Source organism: Eptesicus fuscus, chromosome 25, assembly GCF_027574615.1.
Source record: "Eptesicus fuscus isolate TK198812 chromosome 25, DD_ASM_mEF_20220401, whole genome shotgun sequence".
NCBI lineage: Eukaryota > Metazoa > Chordata > Mammalia > Chiroptera > Vespertilionidae > Eptesicus > Eptesicus fuscus.
In genome coordinates, this window is record NC_072497.1 from 7,631,327 (window position 1) to 7,649,479 (window position 18,153).

At 44.2% G+C, this 18,153-nt stretch overlaps 1 protein-coding gene across 4 annotated transcripts in view; it reads right to left on the reverse strand.

Moving 5' to 3' along the window:
• The window catches only part of MCTP2 (multiple C2 and transmembrane domain containing 2), a 146,287-nt gene that overhangs the window by 47,499 nt on the left and 80,635 nt on the right, over positions 1-18,153 (reverse strand). For all 4 annotated transcript variants that reach the window (XM_054713240.1, XM_054713243.1, XM_054713242.1 and 1 more), the window contains 5 exons: positions 16,638-16,731; positions 11,047-11,149; positions 10,338-10,440; positions 2,525-2,626; positions 1,524-1,598 (listed from right to left, as the gene is read on the reverse strand). In XM_054713240.1, coding sequence (XP_054569215.1) covers positions 1,524-1,598; positions 2,525-2,626; positions 10,338-10,440; positions 11,047-11,149; positions 16,638-16,731 — 477 coding nt within the window. The remainder of the gene's footprint in view (positions 1-1,523; positions 1,599-2,524; positions 2,627-10,337; positions 10,441-11,046; positions 11,150-16,637; positions 16,732-18,153) is intronic.

Below are 18,153 nucleotides of genomic sequence, written 5' to 3' on the forward strand. Positions count from 1 at the left end.
ATGGTGGAGAGAATTAACGCACTTGGAGTGCTTGTCACATAGTTAAGTGCTTTGACGTATCTGCCTCAGAAGCACAAGTTTCGACTTTGTGAGAATGAGGGGACACCTAGTGGTGAGAGGGAGGACCCTCACACACCCCAGGACCCCAGGATCCCAGCCCCTACCCCCACCCCGGGTGCTGGAGCCACCCCACCATGCGGGGGGTCGGTGTTTGGCAAAGGAAATGTCTTTTCTCCCAGTGGTAGGCGGATTCATTTCAGTTTGTTTGCAAAAGCAGCTGCCCCACCTACCTCACCTCGGGTTTTAACTTTCAAGTAAACAGAGCCAAAAAGGCAATAGTGCTAATAATAAAAATAAAAAAATAAGAGGTCGACTCCGATTACACTAAGCCAACATGACAGCCCATGTTATTGCAGACCGAAGCCAAACACTGGGATGTCCCCCTCAGCGGATGGTTGAGGCCCTTTCCGAGGGGGCCCAGAAGTTCATGGGAAACAGAAGGGACGATAAGACGCCCTTTCTATGGAACTGCTTTCTGTCACCCACAGCTGCTCACCCACAGGAAGGGGTGGAAGTAATAAATACTTTGAAAAGGGGACACTCTGTTCTTTGTTACACAACCAGAGAGGGACAATAGGGACAGAGTGAAATCCCGAGTGCTGTCTGAACAGGACGGGGAGGGGCCCGGAGAGAAATGGAAAAGTCGCGCTCGACAAAGAATGTGCGGCTTCCCCTACGGGGCTCCGATCCTCACCTTGGGTTGAAATGAGGACAGAAGAATTCAGGGCAACAGAAAGAGAGAGACAGGCCATTCAGAAGGGGGTGAAGTGGCAGCACCCCCCGAATTCAGACAATACGAATGTGATAGAAGCTGTGGGAGTCCCAGGCTAGACGGCTCTAAAGATGCACTGGGCTAATTTCTTCATGAATGGAAAGGCCAGAATCCCTCCCTGAGACGCTGAAGGACAGAGACAGACATGGCTGTGATTAAAGGAAGGAGGGCAGGGTACGGAGATCTGGGGAACGCTCACAGGGGCTTGAGGCTAGGGATTCTGTTCATAGGACGACTCAGGAGGTTAATGGAGGGCTGACACCTTCTATCTCATCCAACAGATGTCGGCTGAGTCTTTCCCTTCTTATTGAGCTGACTGAAGTCCTTGTTTTGGGAGAGAAGGGGGGAAAAGGAGAAAGGAGTAGTGAGGTGGGGACTAAGAATGATGGTAGAGGTAGGGGTAGAGAAAGAGGTAGAGGCAGAGATAGAGGTAGAGGTGGAGAGAGAGACAGAGGTAGAGGTAGAGGTAAAGATAGAGAGAGAGAGAAAGAGGGAGAGAAGGAAAGAAAAGGAGGAGTAGGAGAGAGAGGAGGAGGAGGAAGAGAAGGAGGAGGAGAAAAAGAAGAAGAGGAAGAAGAACAACAGGAGGAGAAAGAGGAGGGAGAGGGCAAGGAGAGATACGAGCAAATATTGACAGCCAGGACTCCACATGCTGAGCGAACCAACAAGCCAGTTCACCACAGAGACCCACCTTTTTGGACAACTTGCGGCTGTCTTCCACAAAGCGCTTTTCCCTGGGCGTGAAGGTCCTGATACTGGCCTTGACCTAGAAAGACACCATTGTTAAAAAAAAAAGGGAGGCGTTCCTGTAGATTTCGTTCCTCTCCTTCTCTTCTTCATGATGGGGAAGGACCCGGGAACCAATCTGTTTTACCCCAAGGCCTGGCAGGGAGCAGAGAATGGTCAACCCTGCGCTGCGTGTGTGTGTGTGTGCGCGTGTGTGTGTGTGTGTGTGTGTGTGTGTGTGTGTTGGGGGGGAGGGGTGCTAGGGGGATCTCATTGCATGAACTTCACTTGGGTGGGTCAGACCAGATCTGGAAGACCACAGGATATCTGCAAACCAATGGAGGTATTTAAACCACTGCGGAGATCGGCTTCATAAAGTTCTCAGACCAAAGTCTCTAAAAAGGAAAACGTGCCTTCACGTAAAGTTGGGAGCTATGTTTTCACCAGTAATACCTGGCATGCGAAAGGATAGCTTCTGGATTATAAAACCTATTTTGCACAGAAAAATCTCATTTCCTCTCAGTGATATGGAAAAACGGGATTAATACCAGCTGAAATCTGGAGTGTCCAGCGTGGATTTGATGGTTGAAGGGTTTTTTGTTGTTGTTTGTTTTAAATATATTTTTGTGGATTTCAAAGAGGAAGGGAGAGGGGGAGAGAGAGAAACATCAATGATGAGAGAGAATCACTGATCGGTTGCCTCCTGTTGGGGATGGAGCCCCCAACCCAGGTATGTGCTTATGACCTCTTGGTTCATAGGTGGACGATCAACCACTGAGTCACACTGACCGGGCAATGGTTGAGCTTTAAAACACTGTTCTCTTTCTCTCTCTCTTAACCTCTCCTCTTCACTCTCCCTCTGTGCAAATATTCTAAAACATTTCACACGGACTGGAGTCTCTCTAGGCTGGCCACCTGTCACATTAGGTACAGGGAAACCGGGAGGTATGGCACAGTGAGACTTACCGCATTATAGATTAGCTCCATCTCCAAGTAAATGACTCCTTTAAACGCTTGCTCTAAATCTTTATTCTTCAACACGTAGCAATTCGTTTGTCCATCTCGAATCTGCCATAAGCAACAGAAAAAATACAAATGTTTCCTGGGGTTTAAACTAAACAGACTCACAGAGATGCACAAGAAGATAAACACCTACTAGGCAAATATTGAAATCATCTTAAATCAACTGTTCACTGTAGAGTGCTCTTACAGCCAACAGAAAGCTAAAGTAACAATTACTGATGATCTAAATGGAAAATTAGTGGCCTGGATTATTACGGCGTCTACGTGGGCTTTCAAAAATCTCAGAGGTTATACATGTCAATTTATTAAAACAAGATAAATATTCTACAAAAATCCCTGGCCAGTATTCCTCCAGCCGGCCAAGGTCATGGGAAAAAGGAAACGCTTGGAAACGGTCACAAATCAGAAGACTTCGGAGATAAGATCACTAAATGCCAAGTGTGGTAGGTATCCTGGGTTGGATCCTGGGACAGAAAAAGGACATCATTGGAAAAGCTGGTGGCATTCCAATAAAGGCCACAGGTTAGTTAACAGCAATGTACAATGTCAGGTTTTGTGGTGTTTTAGCTTTTGTTGTTGTTGTTCTTTTTCCTGTTGTTGTTTAGTTTTGACCAGTGTATCACGGGCATAAAAGTTGTCAACATGAGGGGAAATGAGAGAGAATCATGAATTGGCTGCCTCCTGCACGCCCCCTACTGGGGATGGAGCCCGCAACCCAGGCATGTGCCCTGACCAGGAATGGAAGTGTGACCTCCTGGTTCATAGGTGGATGAACTGAGCCACGCCGGCCGGGCCGGGCCAAGCCATATTTTAAATGACTATTGCTGTCACTCCAAGTGCTTGGCACAAGGGTTCTTATAAACAGTGGTGGAAATGAGTCGAGTAAGTCACGGCGGGAAATAGAGCCATTCCACTTTACAAGGGAGAGGTCACCTTCCTTCCCTAAGTCACCCCACCTCTCCAGATTGAATAGGTCTTAAACAGAAAGATGGCTTTCCTGGCCAGTGGCTCAGAGGAAGGGGGTGCCCCATAAAGACCTGGTTTCCTTCCGAAACGGGCTCCAAACAGGATCCGGAGCTTCCTCTTATGTCCACGGTCTCACTTAATAAATTGTGGGTGTTAAAGTTGAAAGAGATAAATACAAAAGCAGCCTGACCTTTTGCCAAGCTGACTTGCGTCCAAGTTAGCTTTGCTTCGGGCCACAGGCATTGTACCCCGTTATCTTAAAATTTCCATGATTTCTTAAGGGTCAGGGAAGGTCAAACAGAAGAATAAGGGGTAGCAGTATAAAAAGAAATATTTTATAGTAAGAGAAGTTTTTTTTGTGTTTTTTTTTGGTGTGTGTGCATGTTTTTTTAATTTGGTAAATGATCATTTCCTCTTTCTCAATGTCCTAGAATTGTGTCAGCAAAACACAGAATCCACCGAGGGACATTAAAGTAATCAGACTGTCCGTTTCCTTGTAACGCTAGGCATTTTTATTTAATACACAGCAATTTCATAGTAATCAAGAGGCTTCAGATATGATGAAGGCTATTCCTGTTTGGCACTTGAATGTATTATTATTACCTTAAAATACATAAATTACAAGTTGAAACATTTTTTTCTTAAGTTTGAAAAATAACAGAAAAAAAATTAAAGTCTCTCTGAACTTCCAAAAATACCACCATTCTTCCCCCTGGATGGCAACTAGATAGAAATTTGGCATAGATCCCTCCTAAGTTTTTATTGAGACTTCACATTCATAAACTATATGTACTTTGCAACTTCATTTTTGTACCTATCCATATGATTCGGATTGAAAAGTTTATAGTAGAATATGGATCTGCCTCATTTCTTTACATTGCTATATAATATTCAAAATATAAATAACCCACACTTTATGAATTTTCCTGTTGATTCCACTTTTTCTGGCTGTGTGCTAGAAGGAAAAACCTTTGGGGGAAAGATCAAGTATCAGGGAAAGAGGAAATATGCTACTTTGTATGTGGGATAGCCTTGGTTTAGGAATAGATCTATATGTTGAAACATTTACTATTATAATTAAACACTGAAGTAATAACCTATTATTTCACTGGGGAATGGTTCCCATATATTTTTTAAATTCAAAAGATAAGAGCGTGGAAACATATACATTAACCTAAGACTAAAAACGAGGTGTCATTCTCAAGCCATTTCTGTGAACATGTCACTGTTTTTCCTGATTATTTCACACCCACCTCTGAGATATATACACTTTCTAAATTCACATTTTACAGACTAGGAAACTGAAGAACAGAGGCATTATGCACCTTTTCTAGAGGTGGAACTGCTGACTCATAAGATATATCTATTTGATGGCTTTTCCCTCCTACAACGCTGTATCAATTTATACTCCTAGCCTCTGTGAATCAGACCATCCATTTCCTCGCAACGCTGGGCATTTTTATTTAATATACAGCAATTTCATAGGAATAAAAGGGCCTCAGGTTGTTTTAATATGTACTCTTTTTTATAACTAATGAGACCGAACATTTTCTCTCCTACGTTTATTAACAGTTCGCCGTGGTAGGACTGGGAGACCAGGCAGACTTATATTCAATTCCCACGTCTGGCATTTAGCATCTGTGTGGCCAGGGGTAATTCTATCTCTTCGAGTCTCAGATGCTGCTCTACAACAGAAACCCAGAATACAAATGCTCAGAGATATGTGTATGTTAAATTATAATCCATTTTATCAAGGTGCCTTCTACAAGGCTTGTTCCAAGGCATGCTCTCTCTAACAGTGTTTGAGAGTCCTTTTTCTTTCTTTTTTTAATTTAAATATATTTGTATTGATTTCAGAATGGAAGGGAGAGGGAGAGGGAGAGAGAGAGATGGAAACATCAATGATGAGAGAGAATCATGGATTGGCTGCCTCCTGCACGCCCCGCACTGGGGATCGAGCCCGCAACCTGGGCATGTGCCCTGACTGGGAATGAACCGTGACCTCCTGGTTCATAGGTCCATGCTCAACCACTGAGCCACACCTGTTGGGTGAGAGTCTTTTCCTACATTTAGTGATCACTCCTAGTGAAAAATCGTTACTATAGGTGTTAATCTGACTGCTCAAATGAATTTAATAATTTAATGTACTCAAACTAAGGTGATAGCTTACCCTGTAAGTGCTTACGGTATGCTATACTGCAGTCACTTTACATTGGCCAAACTATTTAAATCCTCACCCCAGACGTCCATTGTAGGTATTATGATAATTATCTTCATGCCATCAAGGAGGAAACAGAAACAGAGAGGTTTAGCAACCTCAAAAATCACACAGCCCGTTAAGGAAAAAGACCGGATGCCAATCCAAGTGGCCTGGCTTCATCGTCTATTCTTTCAATAATCATAATCACGTGTGAATAAAGCACAAGCCATTCATATGATTATTAGCTTAACTGTTCTGATTTCTACCTCTTCAAATTAATGTTTCTGCTTGGTAGACATGTCTTTTCTTTATTGATTAAAAAACACACCTTTGCCCTAACTGGTTTGGCTCAGTGGATAGAGGGTCGGCCTGCGGACTGAAGGGTCCCAGGTTCGATTCCGGTCAAGGGCATGTACCTTGGTTGCGGGCACATCCCCAGTAGGAGGTGTGCAGGAGGCAGCTGATCGATGTTTCTCTCTCATGGATGTTTCTAACTCTCTATCCCTCTCCCTTCCTCTCTGTAAAAAAAAAAAAAAAAATCAATAAAATATATTTTAAAAAAACACACCTTTTCTATGTTGGTGAGACTATTCATTTTTTTAAGTTTTTGCTCAGACTCCTCAGTAAAATTTAGGTGTGTTATTCATAGTGATCCCTATATTTCTTGTTCTTTCATAATTCTTAATGTGTTTTTTTTTTCATAGCCTTGTAAATGGCTTGCCTGTTGAATTACATTTTACAGAAGTACTTGGATTTATCAAATACACCATGTACATATTTTCCATGTTGCTCATTTTTTAATGTTCATTAATTCCTTTCTACTGTCCTTAGTTTTATTTCCTTTTGTTGAGATGCTTAAATGATTTTTAACCTTTGTTGTTTAATTATGAAAACATTCAAGTTAAGAATTTCCTCTGAATAATACTTTTGGCCCTTCTCCACATTTTTTTTTTCATTGTTATCTTTTTATTTTTTCGAGGAGAAAACATTAATTTCCAAGTGGGATTTAATGCAATCAGGTTATTTTTTAAATTGCTTTGAATGAAATCTGAAATTAGAAGGACCGTACTTTCATTCATTATTTCACTGAACTATAACATGGATACCTAAACATACATATTTCTTGGAACATTTGGTGTGTTATCACAAAGTGAAGAGACCTAGATAACCTTTAGGAATCCTCGTGGAATTACTAAGTCCTCTTTCCTTTCCAAAAGTAATTCTCCACAGTTTATAAGTATATTATTGCATTGTTCCTTTCTAGAGCTGTAGTTTTGGTATCTATATTAACTACTTGGGATTTTCCCTCCCGACCAAGTGTTTTGATACTTCTCACTTTTGTTACTAATTTCTATTTTCCTAGTGCTGTGATCACAGAGAAGTCTCTATCTTTTTTTAATCTATTGAGGCATCTGAGGCCCACAACATGATCAATACATGAACATGTTAAATGGGAATGTGAACGAAGTATTTCATATATTTACGTGTGTGTATGCACACACATGCATTAATTAAGCTCACTGCTTATTCTCTCAAGTTGGAGAACAATCCCTGTGGTACGCCTAAAATGCATCTGAGAACTTGCTAGAAAAAGGAGACTGCAGCCCGGCCGGCATGGCTCAGTGGTAGAGCATCAAGCTATGAACCAGGAGGTCATGGTTCGATTCCAGATCAGGACACATGCCTGGGTTGAGGGCTTGATCCCCAGTAGGGGGCCTGCAGGAGGCAGATGATCCATGATTCTCTCTCATCATTGATGTTTCTCTCTCTCTCCCTTCCTCTCTGAAATAATATATATATATTTACATATATATATATGTATATATATATATATATATATATATATATATATATTAAAGGAGACTGCAGCATCTCATCCCCAGTCTCCTTTAAAATATATAATTATAATATATATTTTAAAGGAGACTGCAGCATCTCATCCCCAGAAATTCAGTAGCTGTGGGATGGTGTGGGGGGGCCTTTCATTATTAACACACTCTGTGCAGCTTTGACTTTCAAACATTTGGGCTTTTAAGAAATATCACAGCCTTGTTTTTTCCTTCTGATATTTTTAAAGCTGAATAGATCATATGTGTGATCATTTTGTGATTCTAATTTTGTAATATTTCCTGTATCTCTAATACCACACACACACACACACACACACACACACACACACACACACACACACACTCATTTCTATGGGAAATCATTCACATAGACGTTCAAGTTTGTTATAACCCTATTGATACTGACACTGGCTCTTTGAACCCATACAACCTCCTCCTCTGTATGTCTGACTTGTGTTTACACTATGTCATTGCTTTTCTTCATCCATTTCTGTATTACCAACCATTTCGAGGTGTTCCAAACATTTAGTAGTTAGACTTCCTCTGTGAATCACTGTAAGGGGTTTGTCCATCTAATAGAAAAGCTTACCCCATTCAACATTTACCATCAGGCATGCTATGTTCAGATTAATACTTGCCATCTTCTTGTTATAGGACATTAAAGAAATCCTATTGATTTTCTGTCTTCCTCGCTTAGCTGTCTATCCTAACCAACTATCATCCGCCCTATAAACTACACACATCATGTATATGACATATGTTTCGTGTTAACTCCAGCATGTCAAAGCTACGCTCCCAGTTTCCAGGGCCAATCGGGAAATTTGCCTTATTGTATATCTTCCTTTACGTATTTCAATGGGCATATTGAACCAAAATTAGGCAAGGAGGAGAACTGAACATTTGTGTTCAAAAATCACCATGTTAGCCCTGCATTGGGACTACTTTTAATGTTTTTTAAATTTGGTTTTCCATATACAAATATTAGCACAAAGTAAAAGATCAACATTATTTATTTTAATGGCCAAGATTTCAGCATTACCCACAAAACAAAACGATGGTGTAAATGTGTCCATTAGAATGTGCAAATCTCATCACAGGTGCAAAGTGGGCAAACACTCGATTGGAAATGCAAATGGAGACTTGCATGGACATTTATTGGGTAGGAGCAATTACGGGAAATTTGTCCCATAAAACTAATTACGTGAAGCTGTTGCTGGTGCAGCGAGCGACTGAGCACGTGGCTTCACAGAGAAAGCCGAAGGCTGCGTGAGGCGTGCGTCGCATTACAGATTCACACGTTGGCGTGGATTGCACCTAGAATTAGAATTTGTTTCGAAATGTAGGACCTCATCACGCCGCAGACATTAGGAAATAACAATAAAGAGATGCTCTACTTACTTTACAGAAACCTGATTTTCAACGCCCTCCTAGGTTGGCCCATTAGATAATTCTGAGAGGGTAAACATATCCTATATAATAAAGAGCTAATATGCTAATTAGACCGAACAGCCGAACGACCTTCTGGACGTCCTTCCGGATGACCTTCCAGATGAAGCTGGGGCTGCGAGGGCCGGCCCAGGCTGTGAGGGCTGGCCAGGGCTGAGCCCAATGCACGAATTTCGTGCATTGGGCCTTTAGTGTTTAAATGAAAAAGAATGACCTAGATAGATGAGAAAAATCCAGCCGGATTTTCTGGACAGAATTAGGATCGCTTAGTTGAGGAATAGAAATGTTAAATAAATCTACTGAATCAGATAATTATTAGGAGATGATGTCTAGCTTGGAAATGTTTTCAAACTCTCCAATGTGTATACTATTTTCCAATGCATATTTACTATGCTATCGATCGGAAGATTTAAGGAATAAAATGTTTCCTGTTAGAGATATTTAGCCTTTTGGCATATTTTTAATCACATTTAGATCTACAGGTTAGGTAGAGAATCAGTTCAAGTTGGAGAGCGTTTGCTGCGGGAAGAGCCCCCATAGATCCTCTAAGGAGCTGATCACTTTCCCAATTTATTGGTCAAGGAATTCGGAAATCAATCTGAATAGAAACAGCCACACCTTGCCCGACCCGCGTGGCTCAGTGGTTGAGCATAGATCTATGAACCAGGTCATGGTTTCGATTCCTGGTCAGGGCACATAACCGGGATGTGGGCTCGGTGCCCAGCAGGGGGCATGTAGGAGGCAGCCGATCAATGATTCTCTCTCCTTATTGATGTTTCTCTCTCTCTCTCCCCCACTCCCTTCCTCTCTGAAACCAATAAAACCGTATTTAAGAAAAAAGAAAAAAAAGGCTGGTGAAAACGGTTTGGTTGTTCAATCATATTTGACTGACACAGAGACGCCCTAACCGGTTTGGCTCAGTGGATAGAGCATCGGTCTGTGGACTCCAGGGTCCCAGGTTCGATTCCAGTCAAGGGTATGTACCTTGGTTGCGGGCACATCCCCAGTAGGGAGTGTGCAGGAGGCAGCTGATCGATATTTCTCTCTCATCGATGTTTCTAACTCTCTATCCCTCTCCTTTCCTCTCTGTAAAAAAATCAATAAAATATATTTTTTTAAAAAAAGGAAATTATGTTAATTTATATCTGAAACTACTGGAATAAAACAGTTGTCTCCACCTAGAGTTATAAAGCATTCTCTGGACCCAGGTTGAGGAGACGAAGCAGCTCTAGACCACAGAAAGTTGTCAGCTGCACAATGACCCACAAACTGTGCATGAACAAAGGTAACTTACAGACAGCAAGGGAATGGAGACTTTTCCAAGAAAATCCGGGGGTTTGTCACCATCTTCATCAAACACTGTCACTTCCAAAGCATCATGGACATCTTTAACAGGGCTGCAACAAGAAACACACCGCGGGTCATACACACACACACACACACACACACACACACACACACACACCCGTGTGGAGTCGGTTCCGTGACGATCTGAAAACACGGTTTCACTAATTAAGTCTGCAGGTCCTTAGAGTATAAATCTACCATTTAATTAAACTCCAAAAATTAAATCAAACTGGCTATATTCCCAAGCCTTCCGTCAGAGAAGATTCAGTCATCCATAGGAGGAAAAGTCAACTTTACTAGGTGACATTCTCCATGTCTCCGTGCACGCCAGGGTGGGACCGTTAAAGAAACAGGATGAGGAGAGAATGGGAGACAGAAGGAGGAGGGTAAAAGGATGGTGATTTCAAAGTAGCTTCCCAGCTGGTTTGCTCAGTGGATAGAGCGTCGGCCTGTGGACTGAAGGGTCCCGGGTTCAATTCCGGTCAAGGGCATGTGCCCGGGTTGTGGGCTCGCTCCCTGATCGCGCAGGAGGCAGCCGATGCATGATTCTCTCGCCATGGATGTTTCTCTCTCTCTCCCCCTCTCCCTTCCTCTCTGAAATCACTCATTTGTTTTTCTCAGATGCCCCTGGACAGTCCAGAGGCTAAAGGACTTACAACGTAAACACTTTGTTCCACTCGGGGTTGAGGGTTTTGTAGATGGTGTGTGTCTGCAGCCGGTCGTTGCCCAACTCCAACAAGCAGAAAGGGTCGCTCTTCCCTGGAAGGAAAACAAAGACGTCGGTCAGAGACACAGGGACCTCAGACCCTCAGACGTGACAGAGGCCAGTGAACCGAGGCCACGGGCTTCCCTCACGGTGCAACTGTGCTGGCTGAGAGAGGAGAGCGAGCCCGTCTCCCCCGCAAGCCACGTGGGAGCCCAGGGTCCTGCAAATGCTGAAACCGTGGCATCGTTAACAGGTTGGGACTGACACGCAACCCAGAGGCAGCCTTGCGTGCCCGGGGCCACACAGGTGTCATAGGAGCGGGTGTTAAATTGTCATGTGAGCGAATCTACTTTCGTGTTGTTGTTTTCACATTTTTATTGATTTCGGAGAAGAAGGGAGAAGGAGAAAGAGAGTGAGAGAGAAACATCAATGATGAGAGAGAATCATGGATCGGCTGCCTCCTGTACGCCCTACACACTGGGGATCGAGCTTGCAACCCGGGCATGTGCCCTTGACCGGGAATCGAATCCAGGACCCTTCAGTCCGTAGGCCGATGCTCTATCCCCTGAGCCAAACCAGCTAGGGCTCGTGTTTTCTTTTAAAACAGAAGCTCATCTCTGTTCCCTTCTTAGATTCCCTTCGAGTTAATATAGGTCACTGTTCTTCCGTAAGTGAAGCCTACGATAGCTTACAGGCCTCCCATGGTGTGAGGGAAGCGGGGAAAAGTACAAACACGGCTATTTAGGAGTTAAAACAGCTTTGCAGTGAGTGGCCACACACATGGAGGATCCTATATGTTCCATACATTGTGAGCACATATGCTATATGTGTGTTGCTTGCAAACGGGCAAAAGTGTAATTCCAAAAAGTCAGTTCCAAGTTTTTGCCTTAAGAAAAGGAAAGCTTGCACGGCCGGGGTGGCTCAGTGGTTGAGTGTTGACCTATGAACCAGGAGGTCACAGTTCGATTCCCAGTCAGGGCACACGCCCAGGGTTGTGGGCTCGATCCTAATGTGGGGCGTGCAGGAGGCAGCCAGCCCATGATTCTCTCTCATCATTGATGTTTCTATCTCTCTCTCCCTCCCTCTCTGAAATCAATAAAAAAAATATATATATATAGACTGCTCTACTCTGGGAATACTTTGCAGGACACACGGTAGGGGCTGAGTAAGGAGCCTACCAGTGTGAAAGCACACACTGTCTCTTTAACAGCCGTGAACTTGGAAGGGAGAGAGCATGTGCCCTGAGCCTGATGCTCAGGTAGACGAGGCGGCATGCCTCCGCCCAGGCCGAGCAGCCACTTAACCGTGTGGCAGACTGTGAGGAGGTGTCAGCGCTGCTCCTCCGAGAGACGAGAGACGTGACAGTCCATCAGCACGGGCCCCGGGTCACCGCCTGGCACTTCTAATGAAAGCCCTGGGGCGGCTCCAGGGCCACAGGTGGGCTCGGGCCAGGCCCGTCTCCCTGCCCGTCTCCGGAGCCGCACACTCAGCTGTCCCAGCTAACGAGGAGCACACTTCCTTCCAGAAACTGGCAACTTCCTTCCAGCGACCCGGCCCCACGGAACAGGCGGCACCAACTCTCTGAAGGCAAGCCCGTCAAAGCTCATTAAAATGCCGCACGTATTAATATCGCAGAAGAGACAGGCAGAGAGGAAGGCGGAGAAACAAAGACGTTTAAGCACTTATAGAGCCATGCATCAACACTTGATGGATTGATTTTTCCCCCTGAAAAGGTTCCAAACATAGGGGACCTTTCAAAAAAATTTAAATAAATATTTTTTACTTGGGGTAAAAAATTATTTCCCATAATAAATGAAATGCCCAGCATGGCCGTGGTCACTCAGTGGTCGACCTATGAACCAGGAGGTCATGGTTCGATTCCCAGTCAGGGCACATGCCCGGGTTGTGAGCTCGATCCCCAGTAGGGGACGTACAGGAGGCAGCCGATCCATGACTCTCTCTCATCATTGATGTTTCTCTCTCTCTTTTCCTCTCCCTTCCTCTCTAAAATCAATAAAGATATATTAAAAAAATAAAGCCCTAGCTGATTTGGCTCAGTGGATAGAACATTGGCCTGCGGACTGAAGGGTCCTGGGTTCAATTCCAGTCAAGGGCACATGCCTGGGTTACTGGCTCGATTCCCAGTGGAGGGAGGGGGAGAAGGCAGCCGATCCATGATTCTTTCTCATCACTGATGTTTCTATCTGTCTGTCTCCCTCTCCCTTCCTCTCTGAAATCAATAAAAAAAAAATTAAAATAAATAAGTAAATAAAAATAAATAAGTGAATGGCCCAAATGGTCCCCAATGGTAGCTGCTGGAGGCTAATTCCAACATGTCATAAATGCAAGAAGTTTCATTCATCAAAAGGTTGATGGAGCCCTAACCGGTTTTGCTCAGTGGATAGAGCGTCAGCCTGCGGACTGAAGGGTCCCAGGTTCGATTCCGGTCAAGGGCATGTACCTTGGTTGCGGGCACATCCCCAGTAGGGGGTGCGCAGGAGGCAGCTGATCGATGTTTCTCTCTCATCGCTGTTTCTAACTCTCTATCCCTCTCCCTTCCTCTCTGTAAAAAATCAATAAAATATATTTTTTTAAAAAAGGTTGATGGAACTGACGGCTTCAGCAGGGCTGAATCATATGGTTGCCTGCTGGAACCACTGAAAGCATTTCCCCAAGTCTGAAAATCTACATTACCTCCTGCTGGGCAAACAGCTGAACAGCAAGGCATTTCCCCCAACCTGCCAATGCCTAAGGCAGTGGTCGGCAAACTCATTAGTCAGCAGAGCCAAATATCAACAGCACAACGATTGAAATTTCTTTGGAGAGCCCAATCTTTTAAACTTAAACTTCTTCTAACGCCACTTCTTCAAAATAGACTCGCCCAGGCCGTGGTATTTTGTGGAAGAGCCACATTCAAGGGGCCAAAGAGCCGCATGTGGCTCTCGAGACGCAGTTTGCTGACCACGGGCTTAAGGTATACCAAACCTTACCTTTTGATATGTATATATCTGCTTTGCTTTAAGGCAATTTGTGTTAATACAGAGCCCTGAGTCCGGAGATTAGGTTATTATAGCTATCTTGGTTATTATAGCTAAGTCTCCTCTGGCTCCCCCATGTATTCCAAATTTATATTTCTAGTCTCTTTATTAGTTTACACACAGCCCTTCTCCAGATTCCTGAACCCTTCTGGATGCTGAGAAACACCCCGGCAGGTACCGAGCAGACACATACACGCTCGGGGTCCATGCTTTTCCTCTGTGCTCCACCTGTCTTCCCAGGTGACCTCTGCCTCAGCCATGACATGTCACCTTGACAGGGTCTCCCCTTCCCCCCACCCTCACCCCCGGCCATGCAGTTTCACGGTGTTTTAGCACCTCGCACTCAATCGCCTTTTGCTCCGTCCGACACCACTTCACAATTCATTTACATTCCTCGAACGGCAGGCGGAGGTTTCTCATTTAAATAATTTTACCTTTATATGAGTTACAGAAGTGGGATGACACGTAATAAATGGATTTTAGAGGTCATATCATTCATCTGGCCAATATTTATTAAGCATGCACTCGACGCCTGGCGCCGGACCAGGCCCTGATGTACACAGACCACCAGGTCGTTACCTTTATGGAACCCTCATAAAAGCTCTGCTTTTTTTTTTTTTTTTAAGCAAATGTCACCTTTTCCATGAAAACTGCCCTCATGTTCCCGGCCCGTGGACCGAGTGCTCCCACCTTTGACCTCTGGCTGTATACTTTGCCTGTGTCTCTTACATCCCACATCTGTGCACCTCTGTCCCGTCGTGAGCCCTGTATCTCACAGAAGCGGCCCGATGCAGGCACACCCAACATATGCACGCATGGGCCAGTGACAGAGGACAGCGGGGACACTGCTGGCTGCTGGGGACGGGTGTCGGCTGGAGGAGGCTTGCTTCTCCCACTCTGGGCACAAAACCATGCTTTATGCCGGTTCTCATTTAACCCTCCAGGAGGTAAGGAACGTTGGTGCAGACGAGGAAACTCAAGTTCATGGGAATCTAATTTGGTTGATTGAAGTCTACAAGGAATTCACAGTGGAGGTGAATTTTAAGCAAGGTTTGCGAGGGGACTGATTTGTCTAGCAGAAACGAGTAGGTTTTTCTTAATGAGACAGGGACAGATCAGAGCCTTAAAATGATTAACGGGATAGCCTGGCTGGCGTGGCTCGGGGGTTGAGCGTCAACCTATGAACTAGGAGGTCACGGTTCGATTCCCGGTCAGGGCACATGCCAGTGTGGGGCGTGGAAGAGTCAGCTGATCAATGATTCTCTCTCATCACTGGTGTTTCTCTCTCTCTCTCCTTCTCCCTTCCTCTCTGAAATCAATAAAAATCTTTATTTTAAAAAGTTAAAAGAAAACACACTTTAGGCACAGAGTAAAGGCAATAAGAAGATTCTGTTTCTGGAGGTACCAGAGGAAAGTCTCACCAAAAGATTAATTTAGCAAAGGGATGACACTAAGAATCCACAAATATCCTGAGAGCCAAATGCACAAGTACATTACAGAACCACAGCACAATTATTTGAAAAATAATAATTTGGGGAAGAAATTGTTCCTTCCGTCAAAAAAATGGCTTATCAGCATCTTATTTTTTTCTGCTCCTCTGTTTCAGCAATTTTCAAATGATGTGCCACAAGAATTTTTTAAACATGCAATACTATTTAATCAGGGGCACTGACCCCTTTCCCCTTAGATTGTCAAATTTTTAAAAATGACAACAGCCAACACAACAATAGCCACCTGGTGTGAGTTCCCTGTATTGAACCATAAACATATAGGTTATTAACGGAGTTGCATCTTAATGGTCATGTCGCCTAATAAGGTTGCATCTGATTGGTTAATTCTTGGTACCAGAAATCCTCATATATAAGTATAGGCACCTGCTTTTTTAAAAAAAAGTCACTTTGGAGCAAAAAGGAAATCAATTACTATCATTTTCCCCTGAAAATCAATCAAAATTGTACCTTTTTTTTGTCAGATCAGCAAAGGGTGTAATATATTTTTTGAATTTCAGTAAATAGTTTATGTGTGCCATGAGATGAGTTGCTTTATTTGGAAAAGCATGATTGCTGTGTACATGCTTCTACTTATTAAAACACTAGAGGCCCGATGCACGAAATTCATGCCAGGGGCTCAGCCCTCGCAGCCCCAGCTTCGTCCGGAAGGTCGTCCTGACGGTCGTTCTGTGTTCGGTTTAATTAGCATATTAGCTCTTTATTATATAGGATTTTGCTTTGCCATAAGATGACGTCAAAGAGGGCGATAAATAAAAATAAAAACACAGCCCTAACTGGTTTGGCTCAGTGGATAGAGTGTCGGCCTGCGGACTGAGGGATCCCAGGTTCGATTCCGGTCAAGGGCATGTACCTGGGTTGCAGGCACATCCCCAGTGGGGGATGTGCAGGAGGCAGCTGATCGGTGTTTCTAGCTCTCTATCCCTCTCCCTTCCTCTCTGTAAAAAAATCAATAAAATATATATTAAAAATAAATAAATGAAAATGGCTCCTACCGGAGAAATCAGCAGCTAAGAGGTCCACGGCCTTTAAAACCTTCACTTGTAAAATGCCGATGTCCTTCATGTCTTTCAGGGAGTTCTGCAAGCACTGAGGAAAACAAACACACACACACGTGGGTCACAGATGAAAACCGCTCCGACGACCCCTCACGCCCCAGAGCCCTATGGGACAAGCTCTCTCGGTGGACCGCGGCCTTTCTCATGCAAACGCCTGGAAACCTTGCCCGGTGCACCATATCCGTCAACGGGACACTTAGGCATCGACAGCAACCAGATTACCAGCGGCTGAGAGTTAATTAACTCCAGCTCCGAAATGAACACATTACAAACACATACAATCGGCTTTTAACGCGGCCCCGTGGTGACGGCGCAGGCATCCCGCCGGGAAGATGAGTGCGGAGCGGCATTCATCCTCCTCGTCTCCATCTCTCGCTGTAATGAAACTTCTAAATCACCCAGGAAGGCACCATCATTCTGGCCTCGTTTGTGCGAACTTTATGGATGCCAGAGGATGACACTTGGACCCTCCGTGGATGCTCATTCTCTCGGGAAAGAGGGGAGGGGTGGAGTTGCAGAGTGGATTTTCTGGTCCTCATTTTAGCTCATTCATTCCATGGGTGCTCATTCTAAGAACATCCAGCATCAGGTTTGCATTCACATTTATGCTAATTTTTCATTTGCCGAGACTTCGACACAGAGTGGGGCAAAAGGAGGATTATAGTTGTGAGAATGCAAAACACAGTTTATTCTTTTTTTTAAAATATATTTTATTGATTTTTTTACAGAGAGGAAGGGAGAGGGATAGAGAGTTAGAAACATCGATGAGAGAGAAACATCGATCAGCTGCCTCCTGCACACTCCCTACTGGGTATGTGCCCGCAACCAAGGTACATGCCCTTGACCGGAATCGAACCTGGGACCCTTGAGTCCACAGGCTGACGCTCTATCCACTGAGCCAAACCGGCTAGGGCCACAGTTTATTCTTGTATTATAATTCATTAATTATTGTAGTAGTTTCAATATAAACGACCGTTAACCTATTTTGGCCCACCCGGTATATCTAATGATATACGGCATTAAGTAAATATCTATCCAATATACCTTCTAATTCTTAAGCAGGTATACAGCCAATATTCAGATGTCTATGTACATTTCGTCCTTCAAAACTTGAGTATCAAAGAGATATAAGCAGATAAACTCCCTCGAGTGCTTTCAGTACACACTCACTGAACACGATGCCACTTTCAAACCTTGGGATATAGTATTTGTGCCATCATTACATAACTAAAAACCTGTGATAAGTTGACCCCGGGGGCTTATGGCAGGATAAAAAAATCCTTGTCATTGAAGCATTTCAGGATAGAATAATAAAAGCTTCAGCCCTAACTGGTTTGGCTCAGTGGATAGAGCGTCAGCCTGCGGACTGAAGGGTCCCGGGTTCGATTCCAGTCAAGGGCATGTACCTTGGTTGCGGGCACATCCCCAGCAGGAGGTGTGCAGGAGGCAGCTG